Consider the following 18721-nt stretch of genomic DNA (forward strand, 5'->3'; position numbering starts at 1 on the left):
AAAACAGAACTTGCAATGAACTAGGCAGCAACACAACAACAGCGAAAACAACACAAAGCAGAAATGGTGGCATCACACCAGATACAACATCTTAGTCTTTAAAGGGAGTAGAAGACACTCCCCAATCCAAACAGAGAACCTTGTTCATAACAGTTTTCTAATTTGTTTTCTCTTTGCAAGAATAAAGAAAACACATACATACATACACACACACACACACACACACACACACACATATATATATAATGACATTTGCTATGCTATATGTAAATGTACATGACATTTGACCTATAAATATATATATTTTAGCCACATCAAAGCCATTACATGCAAGCATACCAACGAAACACTTGGCATACTTAAACCACTCTAGTGACAACAAATACATTTCAAATAAAAATTATTCTTTGTGTAGCATGAGTTTAAGAGGTTCATATGCTCTACACAGAAAAGACAACACAACTACAACAATACAATAACAAAGGCATCAATGGAGATGAGAACAACTATTGATGTTCTGCTTGGTTGAGCACTTGAAAATCCTTGAAACATTGGCATTTGAAGCCTGACAGTAAGGATAATAGCAATATAAATAACAAATAAAATAAAATATAATATAAAAATGTAAAAAAGAAAATGGTATATAATATGTGAAATGGGGAAATGCAGGCTTGCCAACAGTAATTCGCTCAAATGTCTTTCCTATCACAATAAAAACTTGGTAATATGAATTATAACATTAGTAAAAGAATTTTCTACAAATTTAGAAATTTAAGTAATGTTTGTTGTCCAATTATTACTTCATTCTACTCACAATGATATTTGTAAAATTATTTATTAGTTTCAAGCTAATTGGTACAATAGAAACAGTTTAGTTAGAAATAATAGTAGTATAAGAAAGAGGAAAAAACAGGGAAGATTGAAAGATTCCAGTAACTATTTGGGCTGCTTTCTTTTATCTAAAATTTTCATTGTGATACCAAACAGAAACGATGTTTTTGATCTTTCTTTGTAACATAATATTTTATGGTTATATTATCTCTATCAAAGCTAAAAGATATTGGGTTGAAGCTGTTTGGTAACACAAAATGGTGGCCGTAATTGTATGTGTGAGAGACTTTGGTAATTTACCATATATGTAATAGTCTAACGGAAAATTGGGTAGGGACGTACCTCTGATTTTCTGAAAGTGGTGTGGGCACTTTGGACCTCCACGAGTCACCTTTGTAGACGCTCCAACAATTTTGAATCGCCAAGCTTGGAGGTTTCATAGTAGTTTCCATGAGTCCTATACCAGAAAGTGACAAAGGGAATATGCTTGACTTTTCCAAAATCAGGGCCTTCATCTATTATCAACCAATTCAATCCTCCGAAATTATAAATCCTTAGATGCTTGAGTTTCTAAAGCCTCCTCTCTCAATATGTAATTGCTCACCTCTGTATCCATCGAGAAGCAGAAGATCCATCAAATTAGGGAGAGCTTGAAGGACCATTAATGGATCTTCCATTAATTTTGACCATCTTAAATGAATTCGAGCTATACTGTTGAGTTTCAAAATCCATTCTGAAAACTTTTCTAGCCGCCCAGATAGGGCAAGAGTTTGTAAGAGGGGTGGAGGAGAAGACATTGATTGTAGTTCAAGAACTTCTTCCTCACTTGTTGCCTTGATTCTCAATGACTGAAGGTGGCTCATTGTCTCTAGCACGGTGCACAAAGCTATCCCATTTTCTCTCTTCAATTTAGCGATCTGCAACTTCCTTAACTATCCCAAACTCCCCAATTCTGTTATAAGGGCATCGTCGTTGGCTTCAATCTTAGAAAGCTTTTGTAAGGATTTTAAACGCCCAATGCCACTGGGTATCTTTACTGCTTGTCTATAGTCAATATTGTATTCTACATCATAGTGTTCAATGTACGCCGCAAGATACCGTAACTTTTGGAGCATACTGATCTCCACTGGTAGTTTAGACACAAGGGAACCTTTCAAATCCAAAGTCTCTAGGTAGTACAGTTTACCTATCGACTTAGGAAGCATTTTCACTTTCATATCTTTAAGGCTTAAATATCTTAGATGTAATAGGTTTCCAACTTCTTTAGGAATGTAATCAATTGGAGCACCTTCAAAATCCATTGTTCTCATGAGCTTGAAATTTGCAAAACAAGTAATAAAAACAGAATTGGGTACTTCATCTACCCAAAAATAAGAACAGAACAAGTTTGAGAATTAGAAATTCTCTACAATGGAGTATTTACATTATTCATAATTGAGAGACGTCGAGCAATTTTGTCGAAACTTGTGTAGTTCTAAATTGAGACCAAGCAAAAATCCAACTCCTCTGATCTTGAAAGAATGACCTCACGTAACATATCATGAACTCGACAAAATCTTTTTTTGCCAACTTCATCAAACTTTGCCACTTGAACCAAGCTTCTATGAATGAGTTGGTTCAAGTGGCCTTGTGCAAGTTCTTCCAATGATATTCCTTGTTTTTCTTTTACAAAACCCTCAGCTATCCAAAGTCGAATTAGTCTTGCACAATCTATGGGGTAATCCTCTGGAAACATACCTAAATACAGGAAACAAGCTTTAAGGTAGTAGGGTAAAGCATGATAACTAAGAGATAGAATTTTAGGGATACTTCTTAGACATGAATTAGTGTCTAATTCCAAACTAAGACTATCATGCAATTTACACCACTCAGAGATAACCTTGTCCTTGCTTGACAAAAGGCCACCTATAACCACAATTGCAAGTGGCAAACCTTCACATTTCTCAACTATTTTGCATGACAGCTCAACTAGTTCATGTGGACGGTTGTCCTCTTCATGTTGGAACACCTTCTTGTAGAACAATTCCAAAGCTTTATCTGACGGTAGAGGTAGTTGCTTGTGCACATAACAAGATGAAGATTCATTGTGAGAGGGAGCAACATCCTCATTTCGAGTTGTAATTACAATTCCACTACCTTTGTCATTATTAGGTAAGACAAATTTTAAACATTCTAGAAAATCTGTATTCCATAAATCATCAGCAACAATTACATATCTTTGCTCATGCAAATATTGCCTTAATACTGTAATAAGATTTACCTCTTCCATTTTGTCAATTTCTTTAGGAACAAACTCCTTTCTTGCCTCATAGAACTGCTTTATCATGTCCCTGAATAGGTCTTCCTTCTTGTATGATTGAGACACAGTGATCCAAGCACGACAATTAAAGTGTCCTACCACTTTCTTGTTGTCATACACTTTCTTCACAAGAGTGGTCTTGCCAACACCGCCAATGCCAACCACTGAAATCATAGTGCGATTAGATGGTTCTTCTACTAGCCGGTTTATCAGTTTATCTCTATGCGACTCAATGCCCACAACCTCAGCTTCCTCAAGGAAAAGAGATGCCACTCGAGGGTCATACCATGTAACACTTCTAGCATTGTTGCTCAATCCACCTTGATCAATAGTGTTGAAACGATATTTTACAGCCAAGTCTCTTTTTTCCTTGAGATTGGCGTTGATGTCTTGAGTCTTGGAGGCTATGACATGTTTAGCTTTCAACATTTTGGTAAATTGAAAAAACTTTCAGAGGAAATGGAAGTGTTGCCTTGGCCCAAGAGGACCTTTTGCTAAATGAAGTATGTATTCATCAATGATGTCTTCAATGTGGTAAGCTTCTTCCCTTATCTATTTCACCCATGTTTTCTCAACATTGCTTATATTCTCTTGCTCGACCCTCGTATCTGCATCCTTAAGGAAAGATTGAATAATCTCTAATTCATCTTTGATTCTTGCAACTTTGTCGTGGACACCCTTGAGTAATCTCACTTCTTGGAATAACAATGGGACCAAATTTTCAATTACTAGGCTAACTGCTATCTCTGTCATTTCTCCTCCCTTCTTAAATAAGTGGCCACACTAAACTGTAAATGAATCAACTCAATGCCAGATGTAGCAAAAATACTATTGAAGGACAAGGTACTTTCTCTCCTTTATAACTTCACAAATTAGTTGTGTACGCAAAAGAAAAACCAGAAAGTGGGAGTCACTCCCCCATCGATCCTTACGAACCCACCATGTGCAATAGAATGAAAGAATCCTTGGTGCATGACAGCAACATTCTTCTATAAAAAGCAAACACAAACACATGAAAGTATATGTCAGATAAATTCATTAAGCCAAATGGCAAAGCTATATGCTTAGAATTATTTGGATTTAGTTTCTAAATTGATGCAAGGAAAACAAAATCATCATCATGGTGTTTCTGATAATTTCTAAATCAGACAAGTAGAATAAATTTTGCAATACAAAATAGTCTCTTTCTCCTGCTAAGAATAAATAAAACGGAATAATAAACTCTTTTTGGCATAGACCCAATGAAAGGCATCAGAAACAAATGAGTACCTTATCTTTATATTGAACCTGTTTTTCTTCTCAAGTAGACAAAGCAGCAACTTTAACCTGACATAAATGTCTAAGATAAGCTAATCTTGGTGAAAGGCGTATGCTACATTACAAAACACACTTAATGGAGTTTCTAACTATGCTAGGGGCTTAGGAACAGAGAGTCCCATAGATGTATTTTCCTTCACAAGTTATCACATCTATGGCCAAAGACGTGCAGGGAAAAAAAGGATGAGAGCCAGATTGTGACATTGCTTTGGGGAAAAAGAAATGATCTAAAGTATTTCCTCCAACGATTGACCGGTCAATAGCAATATGTAAACAATAATCTAAAGAATGTGGGAGACAAAAAATGGACCTACTGCTCTTAGTCTTTTACACTTTCTTAAAGTTTTCCACCAAAGGACCATTCATTTTCTTTTCTCCTCAGACTATCAATTCTATTTCTTGAGAAATTGTGTGGATATTCTAATATTCAACAATGTGCCAACGTTAGTGGAAAGGCTTTTACATTGTTGAATATGAGGATATCCACACAATTTCTTGCTATAGACTTTTAAAATAGACTTCACATGCCATATTATTCAAAGTTTCAAACCAATCTTACAATAATAGATTTCATAAAGTTCCTTTACTGTTTCAAATGGTGATTCTTTTATCATATTAAAACCTGGAAGCTCTGTATCTTCCCTTTCTAAAGTGCCCCTCTTCCTTTTGGAATCATTGATTCCATGTGTTGTTAGGGCCATATGTGCTCCTTTTTCTTAGCAATTATTGCTAGCTACGTTGCCATGAGGACCACACCATTTATACACTTCTCCCTCTCTCTCTCTCTCAAATTTTTTTTTTTTTCGGGGGTGGAGGGTGATTTGAAACAATAGCCCCATGTTAGGATATTTATTTTATTAGTAAATATTGTATTTTATATTTTCAAAATATAAAAATATTATATATAAATTTGGTAAAATTTTAAAATACATTTAATTATCCTTATTGGTAAATAGATCCCATGTATGTGGAAGTGATAGCAGCGATAGTAGCGAGAAGGGCTCTCTTATTTGCCAGAGAGCTGGGTTTTGAGCGAGTCGTGGTTGAAGGGGACTCTGAAGTTGTAATCAATGCCATCAAAGTGAAGTCTCTTCTCTGTTCGGACTGGGGCCACATTTTAAGAGACATCCATGCTCTTTCTTTATCCTTTAGTAGTATTTCTTTCCTTCATGTAAAGCGCTCAAGTAATAGAGTAGCTCATTGCCTAGCCCGTAGATCATTTTGTAATCCTCTGTTAGTTTGAATGGAGGAAGTTTCTCCTGACATTGTGGATGTTTACAGCCATGATCTTGGTTTTATTAATGCATAGTTCCTGCCCTTGCTTGTGGGCTGTTTTCTCAAAAAAAAAAAAAAAAAAAGATCCCATGTATGTATATGCAAACATGACTAAAGCTAGTTTTAAGGAATAGTGTGGGCCAATACTATCCATTTAAGGTAGGTCTGGACATAATTGGGCAAAAGTGGGGACATTATACTCTCACTCCCCAACCCAACTTTAAATTCAGCCCAATTAAATAAAACATAAGAGTTTCTAAAAAAATAAAAAATAAAATAAAATAAAATAAAACATAAGCAAAGAAAGAAAAATAAAAAATCAGTCGTCACATTCACCGCCCTTGAAATTGTAAACACTCTCATTCCCTGTTTGGTTAGCGACAAAACAGAGAGAAAAACACGAACCCAGAAGGTAAATCTCTCAATTTGCGGTCTTGTTGGCATCTCTGTGCCCACAGCCAATCCTGAGGCCAACAAAAGATACAATTTTACCCAAGGTAAATCCCTCTCTCTTAAAGTTTATATTTTTACTTTTTAATGATTTCTTCTCTCTTTATGTGTTTTGTTTTAGTGAGAATCTTCTTTGACTTTGAGACTAGTGAATACACATAAATTCTAAGTTTCACATTCTGAGTGTCACAAATTTTGCATAAATTCTAAGTTTCACATTGTTATTTGTCTGGTAAGTAATGTAGCAGGGTGTTTTGTAATCAAAATGTAAAGCTGTATGTATGACTCTGAATTTGGTGTTTAATTTTTTGAAATGGGTTATTGATGTTGAGCTGATGTATCGGGTTAATTGTGTGATTGGTTTTTATTTTTGGGTCTAAGAGATTATTTTTATTCAATAATTATCTCAAAAAACTGCAAGGGTTTCTCATATTATAGCTTCGAAATTAAAGACAACCTTTTCTATTGATATGTTGTGAGCAATCTTTTGGGAAACACAGAGATGTGAGTGTTTTGTTAGCTACATTGGACTATTGGCAGTTCAAACATTGGAAAATTCATAGAAACTTGGAGGCCAAAAATTGGACTAATTTAGCTAGGATGTGGTTTTTTTTTTTTTTTTTAGTTGAGTTGTAAGGTGTTATTTTCATCTTTCAATTAGGAATGAAGACCCCTGGCTTGGTGCTTTTAACCTTAGGGACTTGAGAACTTGCATGAACAAACTCTTTTGCTACAAGAACAGCAATGAATCACTGTAGTTCTATCTAATTTACTCTTTGTTTTAAGGTGATTAGTTCTCAACAGGAAAATGGGTATTCTTCTTAATTTGAGTTTTTTTGTTTTTGTTTTTTGTAACATTATCTTTGAAATACACACCCTTACAATTTAATCCAGAGCTTGATGGGATTAGTCATGTATAAGGGTGCTGGACAAAAATTATTCCTACTTATAAATGACTCTTGCTGCTGTATGACCCTTGCTTCCCTTTTATTTATTTTTATTGGAATGATTTTAATTCCATTATATATGAATTTATATTAATTATCTTTTTTCATATCACAAGCAATGGCAGGGAATGTAACATTTTTTTGTGTGTTTGTGTATAACATTTTGGAATATAAGTCTACTATTTTGGTTCATCTGATTCCAAATGCAAATCGACAGGATACCTAATTTATGATTTATCATAATGTCTTTTATGTTTCTTATTCCCATCATTAATTTCATCAATATTGTAAATCTTAATTTATTTGATAAATTTTATTTGTTTCTTGTCATTGTGTGAATTCTGCTCTAGCAGGCTGCCATTTTTGCAGGTTGTTTCACTACAGTCAAGATGCTGATGTTGACTGCGAATACTGTTGCCACCCTGCCTCAAATACCACTAGTTATACATGGTGACTACCTTCATGTAATCTAGCTTTTTAGGTACAATGATTTAGTGTGTGTTCTTTGGCTGCTAAAGGTGCAAAATAGAGGGCTCTTTTTCATTTTATTTTACCTTTTTGTTTTTAAAACCGAAGATGATATAACAAATGTGAGTTAAATTTTATGTTACATATAGCCAGTACAACCCCTAGATTAGTTTGATCTAAGTTCTCATTGGACCAAATCAAGTTGAATCCCAACTAAAGATGTTGGTTTACTTGGTTATCACTTTTTAAGGAATTCATGCTTTTGGCCCCCTGCATTTTTTGTTAAAATTATGATGATGAATTTAGAGTATGAGAGGTAGAGAGAGAATATATGTTTCATTTATTTCATCATTCCTTTTTGGTGTTATCATTTGGATGGGAAATTTTTACTCTTTCAAATATTTTTTTTTTTTGAACAAAGAGCTTCCTTCATGCTGTACTATAAGAACAAGTGCATTCTTTGGAGTTCTATTTTATTGGGTATTTTGAAGAGAGATTTTTGGTCTTGATTTTAACAATGTTTTTTTTTTTGATAAGTAATGGAAGATATATATTAATGAAGAACGCAGCCCTGTACATAGGAAATGTACTAAACAGGCAAAAACATCAGGAAACCAAATTACAATGATCAACCAAAACAGGAAGAGAAAAACAAGAAAAAGTTGGTATAGCTAAACACCATTCGAGAAGAGTAAAAAAGAAAAAAGACTTAAACTCAAGAATGGACCGTTCGTGACCCTCAAAACTTCTGGCATTCCGTTCCCGCCAGATACACCACATCAAACAGTGCGACACCATCCTCCAAATAACTATATTACGATGACGCCTGAAATTACATGACCAACAATCCAACAAATCCACAACCCTTTGAGGCATCACCCAACAAATACCAAACAAGCAAAAGACCATACTCCACATCTCATAGGCCAAGGGACAGTGAAGGAGGAGATGATCAACAGATTCTCCACACCTTTTGTACATAAAACACCACTCAAGGACAATAAAATGCCTCTTCCGAAGGTTATCTATAGTTAGAATCTTGCCTAAGGCCGCAGTCCAAGAGAAAAAAGCTACCCTGGGGGGAACCTTCGATTGCCACAGCAATTTCCACGGGAAGGGAGTGGCGGTAGAGGGGGATAGAGAGTGATAATACTTGCTCACCACGAAACCCCTATTGTTGGCCGGCTTCCAACAAAGCTTGTCAGTACCAACACCTCGCACCCTAGTGGAGTAAATCATAACCATACACGAATCCAAAGATTGTGACTCTTGATCATTCACTAGGCGGCGAAACTGAAGGTCCCAAAAAATTCTTCCATTAGCAAAACACATAACCTCAGAGACAGAAGCATCCCTTGTCCTATTGATATTATATAAATCTGGAAACGCCTCCTTAAGAGGACGATCCCTACACCACACATCATCCCAAAACTTCACACGAGAACCATCACCCACATCATACCAAAGGAACTTAGAAAAATTCAGCCAGCCTCTTCTGATGGACTTCCACAAACAAACACCATATGCTCCAGGCACGGATTTTGTACACCAACCACCCCACTCATTCCCATACTTCGCCTCAATGACCCTTCTCCAAAGGGCATCATTCTCCACACCATAACGCCACAACCATTTGGCTAATAGGGCAGAGTTAAACCTTCTCAAGCATCGAATGCCAAGCCCTCCATTCTTTACTGGCCTACATACCTTCAACCAACTTACTAAGTGAAGTTTACGTTCGTCACCTATACCTTTCCAAAGAAAGTCTCTTTGTAAATCCTCCATCCGCTTGGCCACCTTAGCTGGAATAGGGAAAAGGGAAAGAAAATAAGTAGGCAGGCTAGAGAGAGTACTCTTAATGAGGGTGACCTTGCCCCCCCTTAGATAAATACAATCTCTTCCAACCAGCTAGCCTTCTCACCATTTTCTCCAAAATAGGATTCCAAATCGTCTTATCTTTAAAGGAGGCACCCAACGGAAGACCAAGATATTTCAGCGGAAGAGTAGACACTTTACAGCCCAAAATCTCCACTAGCTTAAGCATATTAGGCACATCCCCAATTGGAACCAATTCAGACTTATCTACATTAATTTTTAGCCCTGACACCTCCTCAAATCTAGAAAGAATCCCACGCAGAACTGTTATATGATTACTGTCAACATCACAAAAAACAAGAGTATCATCTGCAAACAACAAATGGGACACCGTCACCAAGGAACCAGAAGCCCTCCCCACTGAGAAGCCCGAAAACTGACCTGTCACAATAGCTGCGTCTAACATATGGCTTAAAGCCTCCATGACAATATCAAAAAGAAAAGGGGATAACGGGTCACCTTGCCTCAGTCCTCTAGAACTCCCAAAAAAGTCAGAAGGACAACCATTGATCAAAATGGAGAACTTAACAGTAGATATACAACACCTGATCCATCTTCTCCACTTATCGGAAAAGCCACTTTGCTGTAACAAAAATAGGAGAAACTCCCAATTCACATGGTCATAGGCTTTCTCAATGTCTAGTTTGCACAACACCCCCAGAACCCCTGTCTTCAGTCTACTGTCTAAACACTCAGAAGCAATCAAGACAGAATCTAAAATCTGACGACCTTTCAGGAAGGCATTCTGAGATTCTGAGATAATACTGTGAACCACCCTTCGCATTCGATTGGCTAACACCTTAGCAATAATCTTATACAACCCTCCCACCAAACTAATAGGCCGAAAGTCTTTGATATCCACAGGATCATTTTTCTTAGGAATGAGAGCAAGGAAAGTAGCATTGAGACTCTTTTCAAAAACCGCATGAGCATGAAAATTATGAAACACCTGAAAATAGAGGGTTAATGCATGGGCCTAATATGCATACCGTATCTAATCTAGTGAAAGTTTTCATGTTGTTTCAGCACTTCAATGGAAAAACGAGGTCACTAAGATTGCTGCAGCTGGACCAATAGGGATTTTTGCCCAATTTTTGACTATTAATAGAGGAAGACATATCTTGCATTCTAGACAAATGCAGTCTGCTTCTGACATATGTCATACCGCTTTGGTAATTTCATTCTTTTATATCTCCAATTACTTGTCATATATGCCTTTTGTGCCTTATACTGTGGTAGAATTTTCTCATCTATTATCAATTGTGTTCAATGTAAATTCTACAGATGTTATATTTGTTTTTAAAGAAGGTAAATCTCTCTCTATTTCTCTGTTTTGTTAATGCTTTATGGGCTTATTATGTTAATTCCATGAAGGTTTTTTTTTTTTTTTTTTTACTCTCTATCTCTGTGTGTACTAGGTCCCTGGGTTTTTGGGGGTGGCTCACTTAATAGATCTTTATCACCCCTATCTTTGGATTTTCTCAGTGACCATGAGAAGTGTTATTAAGGAGGGACCTGAGTTTGGTTGTTTACAGGGTGTATATATATATATACCTTTAAAAATAACAACAAGATGGGAGAAATCAGTATCTAACCTTGCCCATTACAAGTTATGCTATCCTAAGCTGTCCACTAAATTGAGTAAGAATTTCGAATATAACAATTAATAATACAATAAGCCAAAAGATGCAAGAGAAGAAAAATTCACCATCATGGTGTTTCTAATAATTTTTAAATCAGATTTATTATAAGAAACTCTGCAATTCCTTTTTAAGTTTTTTACTAACAATTCAAGAAAAATTTGAAACAAAATGGGCTCATTTCACATGCTAAGAACAAATGTGTTACTGATTAGGAACCTGAGTTTGGTACTTTGGTTGTATACAGGGAATATACATTTTATATATCCATCCATTAAAATAACAGCAAAGTGGGAGAAAGTTCGAATTAGAATTATTTGAACTCAGTATCTAACCTTGGCCATTACAACTGATGCTATCCTGAGGTGCCCGCTGAATTGAGTGAGGAAGAATGTCAAACAATTACTGATACAATAAGGCAAAAGATGTAAAAGAAGAAAAATCCATTGTCATGGTGTTTTTGATAATTTTTAAATCAGATTATTATAAGAATTTCTTTAGTGCTGGCTCAAGTTCTTTACTAACAATTCAAGAAAATTAGTAACGAAGTGGGCTCGACTCGATTACCATGCTAAGAACAAATAAAACAGAATAAACTCATTTCAGGATGGTCCCAATAAAAAGCATCAGAAAAGTATGAGTACCTGCTCTTTTAATTGCACTTCTGCTCTTTAAATGTCGCTTCTTTTTCTTCTTAAGTAGATACAGCAGAAATTTCAATCTGAACATAAATGTATGTTAGTTATTCCCCACATAAAGTAGATGTCTAAGCTAATTTGCGAAAGAGCATGACATCTTACATTACAAAATTTACTTAATGGAGTTGTCTTGTATGCTCAGGGCTTAGAAGCGGAGTGCCATAGATTTATTTTGCTTTGCAAGAGATCTCTTCTATGGCTGAAGATGTCAAGGGAGAAAAAGAAAAAATGAAAAAATCCAGATTGTGCCATTGCTCTAGGGAAAAGAAATAGCAATTTGATATTGAATATGAAAATTGGTATTGCTAAAGACTGGTGATCAAGTTGAAGCCATATTATCAACACAACTATGAAATTTTTGAGGTGGGTATAAAGTTGCTAGCTGAAAGTTTATGTTGGTGAAATTTATAATAAAAGAATCCAACCGGATTGTAATTGCATACAGTCAATGTTACCCGCTGGACCCGAACTTATGGAATTTGATCACCGGCCTTTAGCAAAAGAAAAAATTTAGGTAGTCTTGGAGTAGTGCTCTTTGTGAAAGCCTAGAAACTACTCTAAAACTACCTAAGAATTGCCCATAAAAACAGATCTATTTTCATTTTCTGCAAGTTACAAATTAAAAAATTATAAATATATTGTGATTGGAGTACTTCTAACATTAATAATTGAATGAAGGAAAGCAAAGCAAGAGAAAAGTCAGATCTTTCCTATTGGGTGAGGGAGCCTTTGAGGTAAGCAAAGCATTTAAAGGGAGGATTCTGAAGGGAATTTTTTTCAGTCTTTGAGTTTGTGGGGTAGTCATTGTCTTGATCAATTACTACAAGTTTCCTTATTGCAAGTTGCACAGGCATGAGGCATCTATGTACCTTTATAACACTGACGATGACGGTACAACATCGCAGGAACTAGGAACAGATTATTACATCACAATTTATGGACTGTAGATTAACATTCATTTGTAAAGTGTCTTCTTGTTATAGTGTGTTATGAGTTTATTTATTTATTTATTTATTTTGCAACTAAACTTTTTTAAGATTCAAATGTCTCATTCTCTTAAAGAGATCATAATAATCAAACCTCATAATGAATTCACAATTGATATTGCTCAAATCTATATATTACTAAAAGCTGAAGCGTAGCGTTTAATGTTGCTGCTCTCACGTTGCACCACATCAAGTGCCACGTCATTTTTTTTTATAAATATATTTTGTCCAACAATTTTTAAATGGTTTTTACAATTTTCAGCCCTATAAATGCAGCCCACTACTTATTTATTTACTTCTACTATCACCCTATAATAAATCTATATAATTAATCCAGCCCACCTCTTATTTATTTAATTCCACTATCAAACCCAACCCAAAGCTTTTTCAGTTCAGTTTTAGGATTTTGTATGAGCCTTTTCAGTTTAAAAAAAACTTTTAAAAAAAAAAAAAAAAATTTCTTCTCACTCTCTATCTCTGTGTGTACTAGGTCCCTGGGTTTTTGGGGGGTGGCTCACTTAATAGATCTTTGTCACCCCTATCTTAGGATTTTCTCAGTGATTTAGTAGATGAAACCACTTGTTTCTAATTCCGAAAAAAAAGGTAGTAGACCATGAGAAGTGTTATTGAGGAGGGACCTGAGTTTGGTTGTTTACAGGGTGTATATATATACACCATTAGAAATAACAGCAAGCTAGGAGAATTCGGTATCTAACCTTGCCCATTACAAGTTATGCTATCCTAAGCTGTCCACTAAATTGAGTAAGAATTTCGAATATAACAATTAATAATACAATAAGCCAAAGGATGCAAGAGAAGAAAAAATCATCATCATGGTGTTTCTGATAATTTTTAAATCAGATTTATTATAAGAAATTCTGCAATTCCTTTTTAAGTTTTTTACTAATAATTCAAGAAAAAATTGAAACAAAATGGGCTCATTTCACATGCTAAGAACAAATAAAACTTGTTTTAGGGTAGTCTCAATGAATGGCATCAGAAACATGAGAGTACCGGCTCTCTAAATTCCACTTCTGCTCTTTAAATTGCACTTGTTTTTCTGCTTGAGTAGGCAGAGCAACAACTTCAACCTGATCACACACGTACGATAATTATTCTCCACATAAAGTATATGTCTAAGCTAGTCTTGCAAAAGAGCATGAAATCTTACATTTCAGAAATAATTTTATAGGAGTTTCCTTGTATGCTTGGGGCTTAGGAACAGATTCCCATGGATGTATTTTGCTTTACAAGTAATCGCATCTATGGCTAAAGATGATGAAGGGAGATTGCGCCATGGCTTTGGTGAAAAGGAATGGTAATCTGTGTTTTCTTCTTCAATTTTTTCGTCGATACACATAAAGAATGATCTTCAACATTGTGCCAATTGTTTTCTATTCTCTAAAGTTATCCACTAGAGGGACCGTTCATTTTGTCTTCTCTGCCTTTCAATTGTTTTTTCTTGAGAATGCGTGTGAAACCTTCCATCTTTCAATCATTGTAGAAAATTCAACATTGTACCAATGTTAGTGGGAACGCTTTTACAAAACCAATTGGTAGCTGACGAGTTTCAACTTTCAACTTGCTATAGACTATTCAAACTATGTTCTCCATCTTCTAAATTAATCATAACCAATATTACATATTTACACTGGTAGATTTCATAAAGTTCTTTTTTTTTAGTCCTGAAAATTTCATAATGTCATTTTTTACTGTATTAGATGGTATTTCTTTTTTATCTATTAATGAAAACAAATAAATGAAGAGTTGATGAATATTCTTTCTGCCTGATTTCTATTATGGTCTTTGAAAATGTTCTCCCCAACTGCAATAATCATCTATGCCATTTAGGATTGAGTGAAAAAAAGAAAAAAAGAAAAAAAAATCATATTCCCTTAAGAAAAGAATGTACCTCCTATATAAATAGCAGTAGGAAGTGTTGAATATTTCGATATTAGGAGTATTATATTAACCATTAAAAGAGAATACCATTTGATATAATGCTAACAGGAGCGAAGTTTTTCTTTTAAAAATGTCTTGTTTGAATACATCCTGAAAATAATAATATAAGGCTAATTAAAGGAGTTTCCTGAATTTAGAAAATTAGTGTTTCTTGGGTCCAGAAAAAGGTGTCCATTAGTTTGTTATCTCAATTTACAAAGTGGAGAGATCAATAACTCACTATCCATGCACAGCTCACCTTATCTGATATTTTTGAGAGCTTAACAACCAACCAATATCGTGAACCCATCGACCTATCTCATTCACTATCAATTTGTTATCTTAACTTATTACACATGAGGTAGAGCTTTATGACTTAGAAATATTGTGCAACTAGCAAGAAGAAATTTTGAGCCAATTAATCAAGACAATAATACCACCATGGCGGCAAGTTTTTCATGGAATGTACATCCTTTTGTCATTGGCCTTTCATTTTACTAGTCAAGAGTCTCTAGAGAAGATATTTGTGCAAGTTGCAAGAAGAAATCTTGTACCAATTAATCTGGACAAAAATGGCACCATCCAACAAGCTTGACAGAATGCAAGGTGGAAGAATTGTCTTGCTTGCCCACAACACGTGGGGTCCTTCCGGTGTCAACACCAACAAAATTCCAACTTGCACCATCGAGGTCCCATTGGTTCCAATTTCCAACCTCTCTACATTGGTTGTTAAATTAGGGACTATCAGTGACTCAATCCAAGCTCAGTAGCCCTCTATTTAACATGGGGATTAAAACAGTGGCATAGTGGTCTTATGTTCATTCTCCTATTTTTTACTCGAGTATTTTCACACCTACAAATTTTTTTCAATTAATGTTGATGTGTCCCTTGTAAGAAAATCACATTGTGCCTATATTCTTTGACACATTGCCATCCATTAGCATTTACACTTTCATGGCCAAGAAAAACAAAGGAAAACATTCAAAATTCAAAATTTGATCATTTGGTAAATGCTTATTTAAGGATACAACTTGGATTAGAAAATTGCAAAGATATTATTAGCTGTCAAGATGTTCACTGCATTAATTAAATTTCACTTATTTGGTAAGGATAAAAGATAAATTCCAAGTAGGACCCTGCAGTGGCAATGACAACCTAATTTATGAACTCATCCATTGACAAGTTTTGAGAAAGAAACAAGGGAGATATAGTTTATCAGACTCTAGGATTTTGAATGTAAGGTTTGGATTTCCTTGCCAAAAATCAGGTTGTAAGATATTAAAGCCTTTAGGGGAGACACACATCATATCTGAATCCATAGTTTTTAATAGTAATTGAACTTGTGTTGAGTTTAGTGATTAGTGGACTAATGTTTTTACTTATCATTATGAACAATGCATATGGCAAAATTTCATAGTTTTTCTTTTTAGATGGGTGAGTTAAATTTATTGAAATAAGAATCCAAATACAAGAGGTTTAAAATATGAATCAAAAACAAAATCAACACAGCAAACACTTAAATCAGACATAAAGAATAGAACCTGCGATGAGCTATGCAGCAACACCACAACAGTCAAAACAACACAAAATAGAAATGGCAGCACCACATCAGATTGACGCAGGACAATCAGTACAGAACTGAAACAATAGAAAAATAAAGGGATATGACCTAAGAGTCAGCACTTAGGCCTTGCTTGGAGTCAACATCAAGCGGGAAAACCACTAAGAGTCAGCACCTAGGGTGGACCTGGAGTGCTGGAGTCAGCACCAGACCAAGAGAGACCAAACGGCCATTTTTTCACTCATCAAAATATCAACTAACTCCTCAAGGAGTACAATAGGTTGCTTATAAAGGATTACTAAACCCTAGTTCTAATTAACTAGGAAACCCTAATTGCCTTATTACAAAAATAACCTTGTTTTCAAATTAAAATATTAATAGCCTAATAAACTATTAGGACCTAAAACATTAAAAATACAATTGACTTGCAAACATAAATAATACTAAATAAAAATCTTCTTTCGTCTCCCGCATCACAGATACAACATCTTAGTCTTTAAAGGTAGCAGTGGACACTCCCCAATCTGAACAAAGAACCTTGTTCATAATAGTTTTCTTTCTCTTTTTATTCATTGCATGAATAAAGAAAACACATACATATATATATATATATATTTTTTTTTTTTGATAGGCCAAATGTCATATACATTTTACATGTAGTTTACTCTTTCACAAATGTAATATTATATATATATATATATATATATATTAGCCACATCAAAGCCATTACATGCGAGCATACCAATGAAACACTCTAATGACAACAAATACGATTCAACTAAAAATCACTATTTTGTTAGCATGATTTTATGAGGTTCATATGCTTTATATGGAAAAGATAACACAATTACAAAAATACAATAACAAAGGCAGAAAGGGAGAAACCACTATTGATGTTTTGGTTGGTTGAGCACTTGAAAATCCTTGAAGCATTGGCATTTGAAGCCTGACAGTAAGAACAATAGCAATATAAATAATAAATAAAATTAAATATAAAAATGCAAAAAGGAAAATGGTGTATAATATGTGAAAGGGGGAAATGCAAGCTTACCAACTGTTGTTTGTAGGCAAGTAAAACTTGATAGCTCAAATGTCTTTCCTATCATAATAAAAACTTGGTAATGTGAATTATAACATTAGTAAAAGAATTTTCTACAAATTTAGAAATTTGATTAATGTTTGTTGTCCAATTATTACTTCATTCTACTCACAATGATATTTGTAAAATTATTTATTAGTTTCAAGCTAATTGGTACAATAGAAACAGTTTAGTTAGAAATAGTAATATAAGAAAGAGGAAAGTACAGGGAAGATTGAGAGATTACAGTAACTATTTGGGCTGTTTTCTTTTATCTAAAATTTTCATTGTGTTACCAAACAGAAATGATGTTTTTGATCTTTCTTTGTAACGTAATATTTTATGGTTATCTCTATCACAAGCTAAAGGATACTGGGTTTTTTTTTTTTTTTTTGAGAATGAAATACTTCCTTAAAATTAAACCAAAGAGGCTAAATCAGCCTGAACAACATGAAGGATGTCTGGTGGTACATATTCCATCCAGATATTTTGAACGGGCGAGCTAAAAGCCCTTCAAGCCAAAGCATAGGCGACACTATTTCCATGTCTACGGGTATGAGAAAAACGAATACAGGTAAACAGAGGAGTCAACTGTTTAACATCTTGTATAATGTGGCCATGTAGCGCTAAAGATGGGTCTGTGCTAGACAGGTCCTTAAACACGACTTCTGAATCACCCTCTAAAATCACAAAAGTGAAACCACGTTCCACTGTAAAAACAGCAGCTCGCCTCGCTGCTAGAGCCTCGACTAGAGAAATAGTTGTTGGCAAAGGTATTTGCTCTGACAGTGAGGCGATGACTTCACCATCCGAGCTGCGGCAAACTACTCCCAGACCTGCTCGACCCTCATCAGAGAAAATTGCACCGTCGTAATTTATCTTTACCACGTCAGCACCTGGTGGTCTCCAACGGACATGATTTCGGTGTACCAGCTTCTGGGAGGGAGACCTGGTACCTTGAAATTCAACTCTCCTCTCCTTTGACAGATTGAGGATTTGATCCAGTGGACAAGCAGCTACCTTGAGGCGAACCTGGTTTCGATGATTCCAAATTGCCCATCCAGTAAAAGCCAGCAGCTCAGTATCTTTATTTTTTGACAGGGCAAAGCTGAATATATCCTTCATAGAATGACCTTCCAAAGCCGAGAGCCAACTCCACTCCAAGTCAGACCGCCACACTACCTGCACATTTAAACAAAAGAAAATGGAGTGTGAGCCATCCTCAATCTGCTTCTTACAGTTCTCACAAAGGGCATCTTGGGCAATTTTCCTGTGAAACACATTTTCTTTAGTTGGGAGAGCTTCCTTGCACGCTCGCCATACAAAATTTTTCACTTTGTTTGGAACTTCTAGAC

General features: G+C 35.2%; 1 protein-coding gene and 2 long non-coding RNA genes across 3 annotated transcripts; 1 reads left to right on the forward strand and 2 right to left on the reverse strand.

Annotated features, from left to right (window-relative positions):
- Window positions 1-356: 356 nt before the first annotated feature.
- LOC112029821 (disease resistance protein RPM1-like) lies at window positions 357-4084 on the reverse strand. The gene is made up of 2 exons (XM_065761573.1): window positions 1174-4084; window positions 357-565 (listed from the first exon to the last, which is right to left on the reverse strand). The coding sequence occupies exon 1, from the start codon at window positions 3557-3559 to the stop codon at window positions 2306-2308; it is 1254 nt and encodes a 417-aa protein (XP_065617645.1). The 5' UTR covers window positions 3560-4084; the 3' UTR covers window positions 357-565; window positions 1174-2305.
- Window positions 4085-6061: 1977 nt separating this feature from the next.
- Window positions 6062-10740, forward strand: LOC136062484 (uncharacterized). Its single transcript, XR_010624212.1, has 3 exons — window positions 6062-6219; window positions 7473-7600; window positions 10489-10740. It is a non-coding gene; the product is annotated as an uncharacterized LOC136062484 (long non-coding RNA).
- A 2997-nt stretch (window positions 10741-13737) lies between these two features.
- On the reverse strand, window positions 13738-14393 carry LOC136062498 (uncharacterized). Its single transcript, XR_010624222.1, has 2 exons — window positions 13958-14393; window positions 13738-13877 (listed from the first exon to the last, which is right to left on the reverse strand). It is a non-coding gene; the product is annotated as an uncharacterized LOC136062498 (long non-coding RNA).
- Between the last annotated feature and the right edge of the window lie 4328 nt (window positions 14394-18721).

Source organism: Quercus suber, unplaced genomic scaffold, assembly GCF_002906115.3.
Source record: "Quercus suber isolate HL8 unplaced genomic scaffold, Cork oak 2.0 scaffold_420, whole genome shotgun sequence".
In the NCBI taxonomy this organism is placed as follows: Eukaryota; Viridiplantae; Streptophyta; class Magnoliopsida; order Fagales; family Fagaceae; genus Quercus; species Quercus suber.

What these genes read in the sequence shown, in the direction of transcription:
- LOC112029821 (XM_065761573.1), bottom strand. Translation starts at nt 3,559, where the DNA reads ATGTTGAAAGCTAAACATGTCATAGCCTCCAAGACTCAAGACATCAAC.